Source organism: Rosa chinensis, chromosome 6 (genome assembly GCF_002994745.2).
Source record: "Rosa chinensis cultivar Old Blush chromosome 6, RchiOBHm-V2, whole genome shotgun sequence".
Taxonomy (NCBI): domain Eukaryota; kingdom Viridiplantae; phylum Streptophyta; class Magnoliopsida; order Rosales; family Rosaceae; genus Rosa; species Rosa chinensis.
Window position 1 is genome coordinate 27,774,023 of NC_037093.1, and position 17,180 is coordinate 27,791,202.

General features: G+C 38.0%; 1 protein-coding gene and 1 long non-coding RNA gene across 6 annotated transcripts; one reads left to right on the forward strand and one right to left on the reverse strand.

Annotated features, from left to right (window-relative positions):
* Nucleotides 1-265: 265 nt before the first annotated feature.
* LOC112170375 lies at nucleotides 266-4,901 on the reverse strand. Of its 4 annotated transcripts, none has more exons than XM_040508276.1 (7): nucleotides 4,720-4,901; nucleotides 4,592-4,618; nucleotides 4,380-4,502; nucleotides 3,285-3,528; nucleotides 3,044-3,106; nucleotides 2,772-2,822; nucleotides 266-2,338 (listed from the first exon to the last, which is right to left on the reverse strand). In XM_040508276.1, the coding sequence occupies exons 1-7, from the start codon at nucleotides 4,773-4,775 to the stop codon at nucleotides 446-448; spliced, it is 2,457 nt and encodes an 818-aa protein (XP_040364210.1). In that variant the 5' UTR covers nucleotides 4,776-4,901; the 3' UTR covers nucleotides 266-445. The 4 variants fall into 4 exon arrangements, with proteins under 4 accessions (XP_040364210.1, XP_024163402.1, XP_040364212.1 ...); XM_024307634.2 differs by having other exon boundaries at nucleotides 2,736-2,822; XM_040508278.1 differs by lacking the exon at nucleotides 3,044-3,106.
* Nucleotides 4,902-10,271: 5,370 nt separating this feature from the next.
* Nucleotides 10,272-12,473, forward strand: LOC112170376. 2 transcript variants are annotated; one of them, XR_005801591.1, is made up of 3 exons: nucleotides 10,272-10,503; nucleotides 11,578-11,610; nucleotides 12,197-12,473. It is a non-coding gene; the product is annotated as an uncharacterized LOC112170376 (long non-coding RNA). The 2 variants fall into 2 exon arrangements; XR_002925072.2 differs by having other exon boundaries at nucleotides 12,189-12,472.
* The last annotated feature ends 4,707 nt before the right edge of the window (nucleotides 12,474-17,180 follow it).

Below are 17,180 nucleotides of genomic sequence, written 5' to 3' on the forward strand. Positions count from 1 at the left end.
AATATTACTTGAGGGGGTTTGAGCATTTGGAATTTGTAGACGGCTGTGGTTATTTTATTTTATTGTTCGTTGCATGTGTTCAGTGGTTGTTTATTTCACTACCTATGTTCATCATTGCCATGAACGGCGGCCTTTGTTGAAGGGTTAAAGTGAATGGAACTCATATAAGCCAATTACGTTGTTTGTGATTATAACTTTATATATTGAGCACATGTTGAGTAAGTTTGTGAGGTCCTGTTAGCCTTCATACGGGATGCAACTCATGTTGATCATAGAACATGATATAAGCTGATCATGAAATGTCTTCAGTTGCTTAGCAAACAAAAATAAATCAGAATTACAAACTATACTATTTTCTTTTTTAAGCATTCTCTCCACAACCTGCATTTCTGGTGATAAACGATGACGGAAATTCCTTCAATTAAGATGAGATACCATGTCAAACTCACCAGTAAATGTCAAACTCACCAGTTTCGGTATCACAAAGGCCCCTGGGCTTTTTCATCCATTCCCTGATTAGGTACTCTTGCACATTTTCCTGGTGTTTTTTTCCGTTAAGATGAGACAGCAAGTCAATCTCATCAGAACAGCATACGCCACAAATTTTGCACCGCATAGGAGAACTCTTCACCCTTGGAACTTCATTTGGCTTTGGTTGTTGACTTTGTACCTTCTCGATGTGTATAGCAATTTTCCCTTTCTGGCCATTGCTGGATACACCATCTGCTAGCTGCTCTTTCGGTTTATAGTGCTTCTTTGTGATTGGAGGTGGACTACTATTTTTCTGGCCTTGCACATTTTCATTTACAGTAACTTTTTGTTCTGATCCACTGCTCGGAATACTCTTTCCAGGCTCTTTATTTGGTTGATTGGATGTTTTTGCAGTTGAAGCTGGGGCAATCTTGGGCACAAATGCCTGATTCCCTGCTTTCAGTGCCTCATATGCTGCCTTGTGTTTTCTCCCTTGCAGGTGGGAATTCATATTTCTTTCACATGCAGTAGCTACCTGACAGAGAGCACAAGTCCACTCTTTCTGTACTACTTTAGGAGGCTCGGGATCTTCTATAACTGTTCCAAACTCAACAGGCTTTTCAAATAGTTCCATGAATGAAACAGTATGGATTTCAGGCCAATTGAGCTTCCCTGTACTTCGTATACTCTTTCCAGGCTCTTTATTTGGTTGATTGGATGTTTTTGCAGTTGAAGCTGGGGCAATCTTGGGCACAAATGCCTGATTCCCTGCTTTCAGTGCCTCATATGCTGCCTTGTGTTTTCTTCCTTGCAGGTGGGAATTCATATTTCTTTCACATGCAGTAGTTACGTGACAGAGAGCACAAGTCCACTCTTTCTGTACTTCTTTAGGAGGCTCGGGATCTTCTATAACTGTTCCAAACTCAACAGGCTTTTCAAATAGTTCCATGAATGAAACAGTATGGATTTCAGGCCAATTGAGCTTCCCTGTACTTCGTATACTCTTTCCAGGCTCTTTATTTGGTTGATTGGATGTTTTTGCAGTTGAAGCTGGGGCAATCTTGGGCACAAATGCCTGATTCCCTGCTTTCAGTGCCTCATATGCTGCCTTGTGTTTTCTTCCTTGCAGGTGGGAATTCATATTTCTTTCACATGCAGTAGTTACGTGACAGAGAGCACAAGTCCACTCTTTCTGTACTTCTTTAGGAGGCTCGGGATCTTCTATAACTGTTCCAAACTCAACAGGCTTTTCAAATAGTTCCATGAATGAAACAGTATGGATTTCAGGCCAATTGAGCTTCCCTGTACTTCGTATACTCTTTCCAGGCTCTTTATTTGGTTGATTGGATGTTTTTGCAGTTGAAGCTGGGGCAATCTTGGGCACAAATGTCTGATTCCCTGCTTTCAGTGCCTCATATGCTGCCTTGTGTTTTCTCCCTTGCAGGTGGGAATTCATATTTCTTTCACATGCAGTAGTTACCTGACAGAGAGCACAAGTCCACTCTTTCTGGACTTCTTTAGGAGGCTCGGGATCTTCTATAACTGTTCCAACCTCAACCGGCTTTTCATATATTTCCATGGCTGCAACAGTACTGCTTTCAGGCCAAGTGAGCTTCGGCTCTGCCTCATTCTTTATCTTCAAGGCCTCGTATGTAGCCTTGTGTTTATTATCACCGAGAGGGGAATTAAAAGTTGCATCAGTTTGAGTTGGTAGCGGACTGACTGTGGTCCACTCCTTCTGGACTTTCTTTGGAGGTGGAGTATTCAGAATTTCTCTGTCGGCTGCAGCCCCAATCGCTTTTTCATTCATCTTCCTAGAAGAAAATTTATCTTCATTCACAGTGAGATTAGGCTCTGCCTGACTAACCTACAAATGCAATGAAACGAGGTTCAAAAGGATTCTTTTGTTTTTTTGTTTTTTTTTCATTTATACACTCTTAAAATGGACACAATTCTGTTGCTATAAAGAATGTAAACATGAACAAAACATTCCAAATAAAGAATAAAACCCAAATTCATGTGAGAAGTTTGGAGAAAAGAATGACAGCGACACATTAGGCGGAAATATAAGAAGCAACCCCACCACCAAAGATTCAGCAAAGTGACTGGAACTACTGGAAGCATATTTTTTTTCTTATGTAAATGAATTGCAACTAATGCCAAGTCTTTATAGCATGAACATATATTTTTTTTTTAAATAATACCATGAACATATTTATAACCAACAATGTAGTTATAAGATTTTACCACATGCAAAACCTTACTTGGCTAGCAGTTGTTTCCTTCTTTTTCACCATTACCTGCACAGCTTTGATATCATTCTGTCCACCATTTGGCTTTATGGATTTTGACTACAAGAAAAGACAAGGAAAGGTCAAATCATCAATTTAATAGTTAAGTCAGAAGAAGCAATAAAAGAAAGCCATATTTTTCAGGGTTTATCAGTGATCACATTCAACAACTAAAATCTTTCCTATGCCATTTGGGATTGTTAAGCAATTCATCTAGCTCAAAATGACTAATAATGTATTGAAATCTCTATGAATCACATCAGGGATCTTATGCATTCTACCGCTTCATTATCCATGGATGAAACTGCATTGAACTCTTTTACATTGAGATTTGTCCTTGTTGACTGAAACAAAAAATTGGAGTGAGACACCAGGTCAGGAGCTAGTAATCAACCTCTAACAATGATTTCATCAAAAGTCATACTGAACAAAACTGAATTTGTGTTTTCTCAGATTTCAAATTTTGAAGCATTCATGTACATAATGAATAAATACAATGATACAAGTAACAAGATCTGCTACCTTGCAAGCAATAAATTTTTCCAAACCTTCAGGTCCATTCTCCTTGACATATCTCTCAACCTCAGAGAGAAAGTTATCTCTCGCAAGGGACTCCTTCCGCTTGTTGAACAAGTTGATAACAATTTGGGGATCCAAGGAGAGGCATGGACAGATAAGGTGTTTATAGACATATAAGGCGCCATCAAAATGTGGCATCACCAAAAAGAAGACAATCAGTAGCCTAATGTATGGCCAGAGCAGGAACCTGACAGGTATCGAATTGGAAAATAGGAAACAAAAGTTAATGAAACAAATATTACATATCGCGATCATTGAAGAATTGTAACAAGATTCAGCACTTTGTCATAAAGGAAACCTGACTGATATCAAACATAGTAGCTCTTTCCTTTGAAAAAAAAAAAAAAAATCTGGATAAAAGAAAAAAGAATGAAAGCTTCCTCACAGATATACATTGGTGCATGCACATAAACTGATTTGACATTGAATTTGAAACTGAATATATTAAATCCATTAGAAAAGGTTGAAGTGCATTAGAGAACAACAAAGAACAGAAAATTCATGTAATCCTAAACAAACCATGGTTATCAATATTTCTCCTTAAACAAGAAACCGTGCTTTATCTAATAAAAACACATGTACATATATTATATCCGTCATGATGTTACTTTCAAAATGACTTGTGAAACTGTCTGTTCCTTAGTGAAGAAAAATTCTCTGTTTCTCCTTGATTACACCACAAACAATGAATATGTCATGCCAACTCCACATTCCATACCTGTCACTATATGTCCAGCATTTAAGTACAGCCATAGTGTGAAAAGTTTCTCCCCTATTGATTCTGGTAATGGGTAGGAAATGTTTACAGATTCCTCTTTAAATTTTACTACTACTTTTCCATTTCTTTTAGTATGGATAACCAATTCAATTACAAAAATTTGGGGGAAATTCACAACTTTCGGTCCACATGACAAATAGGATTTCAACACAGTTATCTTGCCTACATTATACAAGGCTCCAAAATTTGTGATTTATCATTGATTGGGAAATCAAAAATAGAAATACCCAATAAAAAAGCAAAAGAAAATAGAGAAGTACCATTCAAGGAGCTTCATAAAAGCATTTTCAAATAGCAAGATCAATGAGAAGACGACCCAATACGTATTTATCTTGTGAGTATCTGTAATGGAATTTGTCTCGATTGCTTTAATGGAAGAACACCTGTCAGAATAATGATCAGGCAAATCACCATCATCATGATCATGATCATGAGTTAAATATTACAGTTGTTAAGTCAGAGAGGTACTCACAGAGGATAGACCAGAGCAAAGAGAGGCCTGCAAGTAAATCATAAACAAAACCAAAACTGTTACTATATTATGTGAATTTTGTTTTCAACTTTACCAAGGTGTTCATGATCTTCGTAGAGAAAGCGTACCATGCAAGAACATGAAAGCGTTGGAACGCAAATCCAACGAGACCCAGCAAGCCCATCTTGAGCTTCAGCGTCTTCGTATGGTTTTGGGCTGCAGTGTCGAATCAAATTCTCGTCTCGGAATTTGAAAGACTTGGAGAAGACCTTACTTTTTCTTTTTCTTTTTCTTTTATTTGACCAAAAGGCTAGTGTTCGTACAGCAGGGAAATGGAACTTCGAAGTTTTGTAAATTCCATTTTTTTTTTTTCTCTCTTTTTTTTTTTTTTTTTTTTTTTTCTGCCTCTCAATCTATACACACACGCGCGCGCGCGCCCACACACACACACTATATATATATATATATATATAGAGAAAAAATAAAAAATAAAAAGTGAGGGGTATAATAGTCATTTTAGGACCTGTTGTGTGAGAATTAGAAAGAATAAGGAGTAAACTGTTTAATTTTAAAATTTTGGACTAAATTTTTTTTCATGCAAAAGTATGAGGAGTAACAAGTATTTTTTAATCCAACTTTGATTAAAGAAAAAAAAACGAGGAGATTACATCAATTCAAAACGTCTATTACCCCCCAATAGACCTATATTGCCCCCAAATAGACCTTTCAGTGGCCGGAATGGGAAATAATCTCCCTAAATTAGAAAAATAAAACTTTAATTAAGGAAAAAAAATGAATATTACAACAATTCAAAATATTTATTGGCCTCTAATAGCCGTCTATTGCCCCCCAATAGCCTTCTATTGCCCCCAACAGACCTTTAATAGACCTCTATTGCCCTTCAATAGACGTTTTTTACGAGATAATAAAACTTTTTTTTTTTCTTTTTTTCTTTCCTTCTCAGACTTCTGCCCACAGTTTACCAAAAAAAAAAATATGGGCATCCAGTCTTCTTCTTCCCTGATTAACCGAAACCCTCTCTCCTTGCTGCACCAAATCCCCTAATCCATCAAGAACCACACTCATCATTTCAGCCTCGCTTAGCTACATCGATCCTTTAAGTGTCTCAGCCAGATCGGGATCCTTGGAGCACTCTTGCTTGATTTTGATAGGAAGATGTCGTCGGTCTACATATGTCGTCTTCAACGTCGAGGTTGTGGTCTAAGTCGCCGGAGGGCCTGGGTCGGCGATTCCCTTCTAGTCGAGTAAAGACGAGGGTGGTGAGGCTGTCGAGGTTGCAAATCTCAGGGGCGATGGAGTCGGACTGGCTGGACTTGGAGAGAATGGGGTGCTCCGACTCGCCGTAAAGGTTAATGTTGACGACACAGCGAGTTGAAGGTTCGCAGCTAACGCAATACCAGTTGAGGCAGCAGTCGGTGTCAGACTACCCTCATGGTTTAAACTCTTACTTGGTTGAGAGAGAGAGAGAGAGAGAGAGAGAGAGAGAGAGAGAGAGAATGAGAGTGTTTCAGATAATTTTGGGTAGATGGGAATAAAATCTGTTGCTAGGGTAAGTGGTATAATTTTGGCTCATTTTGTGCTTTAGATCAAGGACCCTATTCTATATGAAAGAGTAGGAGAGATTCTTAGGTAGGGCTTCCCTACCACGTGGCGGTAGGGCAGCCCAATCAGGATCTTATAAGGAAGTGTTTTGGGTATATTGCTTGATTAAATGAGGGATAATTTCAAAATATACAAAGTTTTTTATTAGGCTGTCCTACCGCCACGTGGTAGGGAAGTCCTTTGCTCACCATAACTAACTTTTTTACTTTTATAACCCTAAAATATTAAATAATTGTTCAAGTAAATCCAAAATAGGTGTCTGGTTCAAACTCTAGGTTACTTGCTCTAGTTGTAATAAGGTTTATGTTAGAGATATTCTCGGAGATATTCGTAGATATCTAATCATTGTACGATTATGTTTCCATGTACAACTCTATCTCTATGCTTGTAATCCTCTATATAGAGAGAGACCTCTATTACTAATGAAAGCACGACTCAATTTTTTCCCAATTTCAGTTTTCCTAAAACACATTATCAGAATGAAGCCCTAACCCTGAAACCTTAAAATCGTTGCCTTCAAACCCTAACAACGTACTGTAACGTTTCGTATCTTAATTTACCTGTTTACTAGTCATTTGGACGGTAAACGACAACTATTTTCACTTTTTACTTTGTTTCGATACTTTTAGTGGCCCTAAAAGTTGACTTTTTGTTCGGGTCAAAATTTGAGAAAATTTCCTTCATGAAAGTTGTAGAGCGTTAAACTGAGCACGTGTATATGTGGTACGTAAAAATCGGAGTTTGTATAAGAAAGTTATGGATAAAATACTAAATTTACTGTTCATAGTAATTTTCTATAAAAGGCCGAGTTACTGTGCTTGGAAATTGACCGAGTCTCACTCTTCCTCTCTCCCCGATTCTCTCTCCCTCTCCGACTTCTTCACCTTCTTCCGGCCATAACTCCTCCATCCGGTGACGGATTTTGACGCATAAGGTGTCGTTGGAAAGCTCTCTTCCTTCTCTTATTTTCTGGGTTCATTTGGTAGCTTAATCTGAACTGTACTGACAGGACCCACCCCGGATTTCATCCTGAAATCTGAAGTGGCCCTACGGGGTCCACCTTAGAAGAAATTCTTCCAAAAATTTGGCAGAACTTCCCCTAAAATGAACCACCCAAAACCTGTAGAAAGAAAATTTACACTTCTAAATCAACCCATCCTTATCCTCCTGGAGCCACCTGCTCCCCAAATCACAACTCCAATTTCGCAAATAACAGTATCAACCCACATTACAAGATTAATTTCACAGGTTATCAGAGCAATACTATTCCATTAGGTAACAAAGAACACAGAAATAGAATGAGTACGAGGAAGCAATGCTGTTAGCTATGCCTCGACTCCATGTATGCCCGACCTCATCTAATTTCACCTGCAAACTGGGCATTTGGAAACCGAAGGGCCCAGGGAAAAGTACGTAAAAACGTTAGCGTGAGTGGACAAAAATAAACAAATTAAAAAGAAAAAGATTTCATACTTTCCCACGTTTATTTCTTTAAAAACTCGATGCATGCAGCAATAAGAAAACACATTTAGCTTTAAAACCAAGAATTTCAAAAACGGAAATCTCATTTCTCAAGAAAAGAAATAAGACCAGCCCCGCTGGCTACAGTGAAAATGGGACTAGACCCCGCTAGCCCAGCAATAATACAATGAGTAGGGGAAGATGATAGCCATACGAATGAGCCTCCCACGCTCGGGTGATAGCCTCCCAGGCTAAAGTACTTCCATATACTCCGTTATATACCCACACGCCACTGTGTGTAGCGATTAGGATACTGGGCTTCAGCATTACTGTCACAAAGACAGTAACCAGCGCCACAAAGGCGGACGGGCTTCGGTGATCCCATCACCTCGCCACAAAGGCGGACGATCAATGCTAGCAATGATAATAGTCACCCAAAGTATGGCAAAAGAAAATCCGAAAACCACATAAATCCATAAAGCTTCCCCCATCTCTCGCAAATGAATTTCCAACGACGTGTCCCACACGCCAAGATAATCTCAAGTTCAAAAAAAAAAAAAAAATAGGAGAGAAAATAATAATAAAACATAATCTCCATAAATTGAAACAAAACCAATTCCAAGATCATCATCAAGGCATTCCCAATGCCAAAACCGAAGGTCGATAAATAAATATGAAAACTAACTCCATCAAAAACTCATTTCGAAAATCTCTTAAAAAATCTCAAATCGACGAATATAAATATAATGTAAATAGTATAATTCCGGAAATCACCTCGGAAAATAATTCATCGAAAATCATGCTTTCAAATAAAAGTCATATATCGGAGATACTTATCGAAGGCTCAAAATCCATTTCCGAATCATAATTGAAAATAATGTATAAATAATCTCCGACAATAAATCATATTTCTGAAATTAAATCATAAATCCAAATCCGAGCATAATAAGTTCATATCCGAAACTCATGAAAAATCAATGTCAAATTATAATCCAAGACAAAATATTATGCTCGATAAATAAAACGATAATTAAATAAACCAATAATTTCAAAATAAATGCATGCATCATTTACTTAAAAACAAAAGTCCACTCACAGTACTATTCCGACGATCACGCATTCGATTTCCGTCATCGAGCAATAGCTCGGTACGTCGTCCTGTACACGATTATATTCCGTGAATAATTATTCAACAATTTAATACGATTCCTAAAATCAATTCCTCATAATTACATCTCCCATTCTCCTCGGATTCAGCCCAAATTATACCACTAATACCAATTCGTTAATTTAAAGGTTCCAAGGCAGAACCGAGAGATATCCGACGGTCGGATTCTCGTAATTCGATAATCAAAACCCTAAACTTCAAAAATTCATAATTAATTCCAAGTTTCTCCAAAAATTACCAAACTTCACATACAAGCTCTACACAATTTATAGGATTTAATGGGCTAAAAACCAGAATTAAAACGCTGCCCTACACGCCTCCACGCGCCACCCACAATGGCGGCGCGTGGGGCTCACGCGCCGGTGGCCACCACCTCCAATGGTCACCAAATTTCGGCAGTACCACCTACTCATCAGACCCAACATTTTTCATGTTCACAACATTTTCCAATTTTACCTCGAAGAGCTCCAATTTGGCAGTTGAACACGAGCCCAGAAAACCCAAGAACCCTAGAATCGGGTTCTCCTTGATTCTCCTTCTACACTGCAAATCGTGGCTCAAGGCTAGGGGCAAAACGATCCTTGGCAAAAACCGCGCCTTCGACAGTGGTTTGGTGGCCAGAAACGGCCGGAATAGCCGAAAATCGACGAAACCTCTGTTCGGCTACAGTAAACTTCGCGGCTCAATTCCGAGCTCCTCTGGCCGAGCCACCGCAAAACACCATGTAAGAACCCGAAATTTTAATTATATATTAGATCGTGTGATAATATTTTCTTTACTAGCTTGTGTGTGTGTGTGTGTGTTAGTGTGTGAGTTCAAGAAGTCTATTACCTATTACATGTAGACTTGTGAGGAAGCTAGTTTTACTCAATTAGTTTAAACATTTTCGGATGAGACCTTATAAACCCAATCAATGAATCTCTTATTAGTCATTGTTCATATCCAAGTGTGAATAAGTATTCTATTTGGGTGATTATGCAAAGTTAGGAATTATAGGTTTTGTTGAACCTGTAGACTAAGCTAGCTAGTAGCTTGAGGTGGCATCACTCAATTTATAGCTCAAGCTCTATTTATCCATCATTAAAACTTCTAGTCTACTGCTATCACATGGATATCCCCAGATTGTAGAAATAAAGCTTATTTTCTTCCTATATGTTTTTATATATAACCTTGGTCATTAAGTTATAAAGGGATAAGTGCTTTCATACCTATCTCTGCAATACTTACTGATGAAAGCTTCTATTAAGAGATAAGATTGTACAAGTATATCTATTGAATGCTTGGTGATTAAGTCATTAAGTGATAGGTATGGACAAACACATCTATATGCAGATTTAATTATAATTGTTTTGCTTGATGGCCAAGAACCTAACTAGTACTATAAATAGCAGCTATCTACTTGGTTCATATCCACACTACAATGAGAGCAATAGGGGAACAGAACATGAGTGAGGGAGATAGAGAGAAAGGAGTAGGATAGAAAGAAAGAAATAAATAGAAAGGAAAGGAAACAAAAGAAAAAAAGACACTGGGAGAAAGAAAAGGATATGTGAGAATGAAAATAGAGAGGGAAGAAGAGGAAAGAAAAGGGGTAGAAGAAAGAGAAGGGAAGGCATGATTACAAAGATTAGTTTCGGAGAATTAGATTTGGGATTCAAAGGTCTGTTTCAATCCTAAAATCTATTTCTATTTCTATGGAACTTTGTTCATGTGTTTTTGCTCAGTTCTTGTCTAAGTTGGCTTAATGTTTTCTACAGTTAATAATGTAAATGATTGTAAGCACAGAAACAAATCAAGATGATTAGAGAATTGGTTCCATAAGAATGGGTGTCCTGAGTAATTCTTAGGTTGCGGTTTGGGTTAGAATTCTTATTTTATCTTAACAACAAGAGGTTAGAGTGATCAAAGAACCTATATGCATCAGTTTAACAACCTTAGACTGAGCAGTAATCTCAAACATTAGTTTGTAGGCATTGGAGAAAGCTAGAACAAGTTTCTGCATTATAATCATTAGTTAACTTTGAGCAACCATATCCTTTGATCTAGACCTTCATTTTAGAAACCATTTGCATGTGTTAAAAGCTTATAATGTAAGCTTGATATTTGTACAGTTTCATACAATTTCATGTAAGATTCAGTGGTTAATTTTGAGGCTAAAAACAGAGGTCTGCAATCTGTTGTTTTTGACACAGTTTTCTTTTTACTAAAAACTGTACATTTCGGCTGGGTATTTGAAGTTGGTTTCTTCATGAAAGTTTCAGTAGACATCTCAAAGATCATTTCAGAATTGAAATCTCATGAAAAAGACTTTTCTAGAGTAAGTTATGATTTTTCGAAGTTGAGGATCTGCATCAGGAAATTCTGCAATTTTCATTATGTTTCTGTTTGTTCCATTTCGTTTCAATAGTTTCCTGTATTCAAACTTGTTTATTTCGACCACCAACTGAACATAGAGATTCTTCTATTTTTAACAAAACTTTTGACGCTATTTACTGAATTCATATGAGATACTTATGTCATTGTGAAATCAGTTTTCCTTCACAATAAATCTGCAAGACATTTTGGTTGGTTAGTTAGCACTTCAAATGTTAGATTTTAGGTACCATTTTCTTAAGACATAAGCTCAATATTGAAGTATGTTCCTAAGGCAGAATCATAGCTTTGTGTTTAGAATAAATTATGTGCTTATGCATAGGAAATGTGAATTGTACTTTGATATTTACTTTTTATGCAGGAACATGTATCTATACAATAGCTTGAAATCCAGGTAGGGGGATCTGGGAACCTCTACTCAATTGTATTGTATGCATATATGTTGCTTGACATGTTTGTCGTGGAATGAATGAATATTTGATGCAATTACATTGCGAAGTATATGTTATCAATTGATGCATCATCCATTGAGTACATATGAAGTATAAGGGTGGTGATGGTGATACGTGTAATGTTATCAATATAAGAAAGTTTGAAATTTATCTTTTGCGTAGTTGAGTCCATAACCTCAGCAGGTACCAGATCCCAGGTATGCCCATTGTTAATGCGCAATTAGTATAGGATTGAAAGGTTAATTCGGGACTGGCGAAAGGGGCATGGACAAGATGACTAGCAAAAGAGGGTTAGGGGGATTGATTTTGGGTGGGGGTTAGTTCATATAGTTGAGTACTCTGAGTCACCTTCGTGGTAAAATACATGGTATGGGACATGTAGGCTCAGTTTATTCTGCTGTGTGAATTATCGGGAATAGAACATGCATTCATGCATACCATATGATGATTGTTTGGTTATCTTTTGTGTGAAGAGAAATAGCTCCCTACTGAGCCACAGGTTGAGCTCACCCCTTAACAGTCTTGCAGGTTATTAAACACAAGAACTATGAAGATTAGTGATCGAAAGCAATTAGAGTTAGTTGGAGTTTTGTATATGTAAGATCATTATTCCGGAAGTGAGTATTCTTAGTGATCTTGAGTTGGATTTATCCTTATACCGAAATGAGAAGTCAATTCCATTATCAAAGTGTCGATTTTATTTTTTCTATTCGTTTATTTTTATTTTTACTCACACCTCGGATTTCGGGAAATATTTAAAAAAAAATTTGACCCGGATTAGGGGCGTGACACACCACCCCAGGCATGACAAGGAGGAGGAGGCGAGCCTGCCGGTGCCCGGATTCAGTCATGGGGTGGCCGGAAATGGAAGAATTCGCCGGTGGAAGAAAACGAGCAGAAGGGGAAGGAAAGTCGGGGAAGAAGAGAGAGAAAATTCGGTAGATTTCCGAAAATGGAAATGTACCACCGTAACTCAACTATTTATAGAAAGTTACCGTGAACAGTAACCATGAACAGTAACTTTAATCTTTTGCTTATAACTTTCGCATCCAAACTCCGATTTTAGAGTACCATATATGCACGCTCTCGGTTTAACCTCCTCTACAACTTTTATGAAGGAAGTTTTCTCAAATTTTGGCCCGATCAAAAAGTCAACTTTTAGGGCCACCAAAAAACCGAATTAGGATAAAAAGTGAAAGTAGTTGTCATTTACCGTCCAAATGACTAGTAAACGGGTAAGTGAAGATACGGGATGTTACAGTGGAAGGTGCAGAATCGAGAAGAAGAGGAAGGTTACTGTAGCAGATTGAGGTCAACGCCGGTTTCTCCCGATTCCGGCCACCACAGATGACAAACCTTAGTCCTTTGGAAGCGCCTTGAGACGTAGATGATGCTCTCCGAACCTTTTACAGCGATTTGTCGCGAGAAGGAAGAATCGAAGGTTTGAAATTCTGGGTCACTATTCACGAATCGGGTCCAACCTTCTCCTTAATTGTTGAGATACTTCTACTCATTTTCTGACTTTGTCTCAGTCGAGAAAGTTGTTGGGTCTGTTGAGTAGGTGCTGCTACCAAAGTTTGGTATCCATTAGAGCTGGTGCCGCCACTATGGACCGCGGCGGCGGTGTGTAGGCAGCTTTTAAATTTCGATTTTCAGCCAATTAAATCCTATAATTGTTGTAGAGGTTGAATATGTAATTTTTGGTGAATTTTGGAGGAGTTTGACATTGATTGTGAATTTTCGAAGTTTGGAGTTTCAGATGTCGATTTGTGGGAATCCGATCTTCGGATTTCCCTTATTCCGCTATGGAATGCTTTAATCGACGGATTGATATTAGTGGTGAAGTTGGGTTGAATTCAAGAAGTATTAGAGATGATTTATGAGGATTTGATTTTGGGAGTCGTATTTAATTGTTGAATAGTTTATTCACGGAATATAATTGTGTACAGGGCGACGTACCAAGCTCTTGCTCAATGAAGGAACTCGTATACGTGATCGTTGGAATAGTACAGTGAGTGGACTTTTGTTTTTAAATAATGATGCATGCATTTATTTCTTAAAGTAATGCTCTAGTTATTTATCATATTACATTTCGAGCATATGATTTATTTTCGGAGATTGATTTCGCTTTATCTCATATAATTGCTTTCGATAATGATTTGTTTCAGAAGTTGGTTCTGATTTATAATATTATTTGATGAATTATTTATTTCCAATGTGATTTCCAGAATTATACTATTTAATTATATTTCTATTAGTCGATTTGAGATTTTTAAAGCATTTTCGAAATGGGATTTTGATAGAGTTATATTTCTTATTTCTTATTTATTTATTGACTTTCAGTTTTGGCATTGGGAATGCCTTGATGATGATTTTGGAATTGGTTTTGTTTCGAATTATGGAGATTATGATTTATTATTATTTCTTGCCTTTCTGCTTTTGATTTGAGATACTCTTGGCGTGTGGGACACGTCGTTGGAAATTCTTTTGCAAGTGATGGGGAAGCCATATGTATTTATGGATTTATTTTGGTTTTCGGATTTTCTTTTGCCATACCTTGGGTGACTATTATCATGCTAGCATTGATGTCCGCCTTTGTGGCGAGGTGATGGGATCACCGAAGCCCGTCTGCCTTTATGGCGCTGGTTACTGTCTTTGTGACAGTAATGCTGAAGCCTAGTATCCTAATTGCTACACTTAGTTGCGTGTGGGTATATAACCGGAGTATATGGGAGTACTTTAGCCTGGGAGGCTATCACCCGAGCCTGAGAGGCTCATTCGTATGACTATCTTCTTCCCCTACTTATTATATTATTTTTGACTAGCGGGGCTAGTCTGATTTTTCCCTTAACCAGAGGGGCTGGCTTGTCTTTACAAGATTCTCGATTTTAAAGATAAATGTTTTACCATTGTTGCATGCATCGAGTTTTTAAAGAAATAAATGTGTGAAAGTATAAAATCATTTTTGTTTTCAATTATTTATTTTGGTCCACTCACGCTAACGTTTTTATGTACTTTCCCGCTGGGCCCTTCGGTTTCAAATGCCCAGTTTGCAGGCGAAATTAGTTGAGGTCGAGCGTACATAGAATTGAGGCATAGTCAACAGCATGGCTTCCGCGTTTTCCTTTGAATTAGGTTTTCCTTGTTTACCCTTTTTATTAGAATTGCTCTGATTACTTGTGGGATTAATGTTATTCAAGTTGCGTTTTGTGCTTTGTGAATTGGGGAATGTTGTGATTTGGGGAGCAGGTTGGCTCCAAGAGAATAAGGATGGATGGTTTAGAAGTGTAAATGTTTTTCTACAGGTTTTGGGTAGTCCATTTTCGGGGGAAGTTCTGCCAAATTTTTGGTAGAATTTCTCCTAAGGTGGGCCCCACAGGGCCTCTTCTGATTTCGGGGTGAAATCAGGGGTAGGTGCTGTCAACTTTGTATCAGAGCATTAGGTTGTCAGATTCTGTAATCTTGTTTCCATTCTGTTACCTTACATGCTTGATGTTACACAGTACCTCCCGAGTGATGGCCCGACTACAGCGGTTCTCCATCGTTTACTCTTTGATGCTAATGTATTCATTAAGTGTGTAAGGTACATGTCTAGATGATGTTCCTTTAGGTGCTATGTCTCTTGTACGCTAACCTCCTAGGGTTTTCGTTGCGTAGCGGATTGGTCGCATGTTTTGCATTTCCCTACTGATGGTAGAGTAAGACTACTCTACAATTTTGAGTTGTGCTATGAAGTATGATTCGAGGAAATGTTGTGGTTATTTTCTTCCTCGATGCCAGTAAGTTTGTTGAAGCAAGGTTTAAGGTGCGAGAACGGATTTCAATTCCGTGCTTAAGTGAATGAGACGAGCGACTATAGCTTTGGGTTGTCTCCGAATACCTAGAATCATAATGGTTATTTGAAGTGGGACTAATAGTAATAGTGGTTCTGACTTTGAACCGAGTTTCAGGGGATGTGTCACGTAGACGTGGTTGGTGTTGCGAGCATCATTTTGGAACGATACCATGCAATTCACAAAGGAAACCAGATTGGAAATTCCTCCATTTGGACACCATGGGCTGTTGACTTGACCATGACTTGTGGATATAGTTTTGTTCAAGTGAAGGAAATTGATTTTTGTGGCTCTTTGTGTTATGAATTGGTTTTCTTAAGCTTTGGATCGTAGTGAGTATGGAGATGTACAGAAGTGAGTTTTTGAAGTCATTTTGTGTTTTAAGTTTAAGTAGGCGGGACGCTTAAAGTTTTGCAATGGAGTTGATCTTGGTCGGTAAATAATGGAGAAGATTAGAACCAACTCTTTGTAATTGATATTGTACGAGAGTGTGTGTCTTTGGTTATTGATTTTAGGTGAAGTGGTTTAACGCAATTTCGGGGATTGACTGTAGTGACACTGTTGGGTATCCATAGTGGTTCAAGCGAATTACTATGTGATATGGAGTTTAATTCGATTTCTGAATTGTGAAGTCATAGGAATTGAAATGTAGTAAGTTCTTGAAGGAGCAATTGATAGATTGAATGGTTGAGATTTTATAAGAGTAGTAAGTAGAGTAACTCTAAGGACATGGGTTTTCCCAGTTGATTCAGGAATTATTTCAGGTCATAGTTTGATCAGAGTTCTAAGTTATATTTTGAGTCAAACCCCTTATGGGTTGAACTTGGAATTTGATTGGAAGTGTGGTGGGATCACTGTCGGATCCTGGTATCGCTGGGAGTGATACATGATGTTGGACGGGTATCCTTCATCTTAAAACTGGTGTTGTTGTCAGGGGAGGATGAAGTGTGTAGGGAAATTTGGAAGTTGGAACCGAGTAAAAGCACAAAAGGGGAGTATTGAGGTTTTGAAAGGTTTCAGAAATCAAGGACATTCGGATCGTCTTACGACTGTTGTGATCACTTTTATCGCGCATGAAGGTACTATTAACTGTCATTGGATATCCATTTGGGTGAAATTGTTGAACTTGGGATCAAGAAATAGTTGTAGTGACCCCACGGGGTGTCCATAGTAATTCAAGTGGAAGTGCTAGGTGATGTGGCTATGATCGTAATTTGAAATCTTTGAATTATAGCGAAGGTATGGTAGCAGCTTTCCTTGTAGGGTGACGATAGTCAACAAATTTTGATTAGTCTTCTGGGGACTATTCTATGATGGATTTCTCGATTAGTCTTCTGGGGACTATGAAAGAATTTATTTCCTGCTTGTAGATTATGTTGTTGTTTCAATACCTCTTCTCCTTAATCCGCGAGTCGATTTTCTTCTCTGCATTATTTGAGGTGCTTTACGCTCACGTAACACGATGCACTTTTGCTTACTTATCGTACCATTTACCGGTTGCTTTGAACATAGGATTTTTCAGTCACGAACGGAGGTAAACCTTTCTTTTGGAATGTTTGAGTTCGGCAGGGTTGCTATGGAATCGATCAAATTATAATGTCTGGCAAGGTTTCAGTTTGGGAATCGTTCATTTCAAGTATTGAATTTCTTTTATTGTTGGTAAACTCTTGGATCAGATT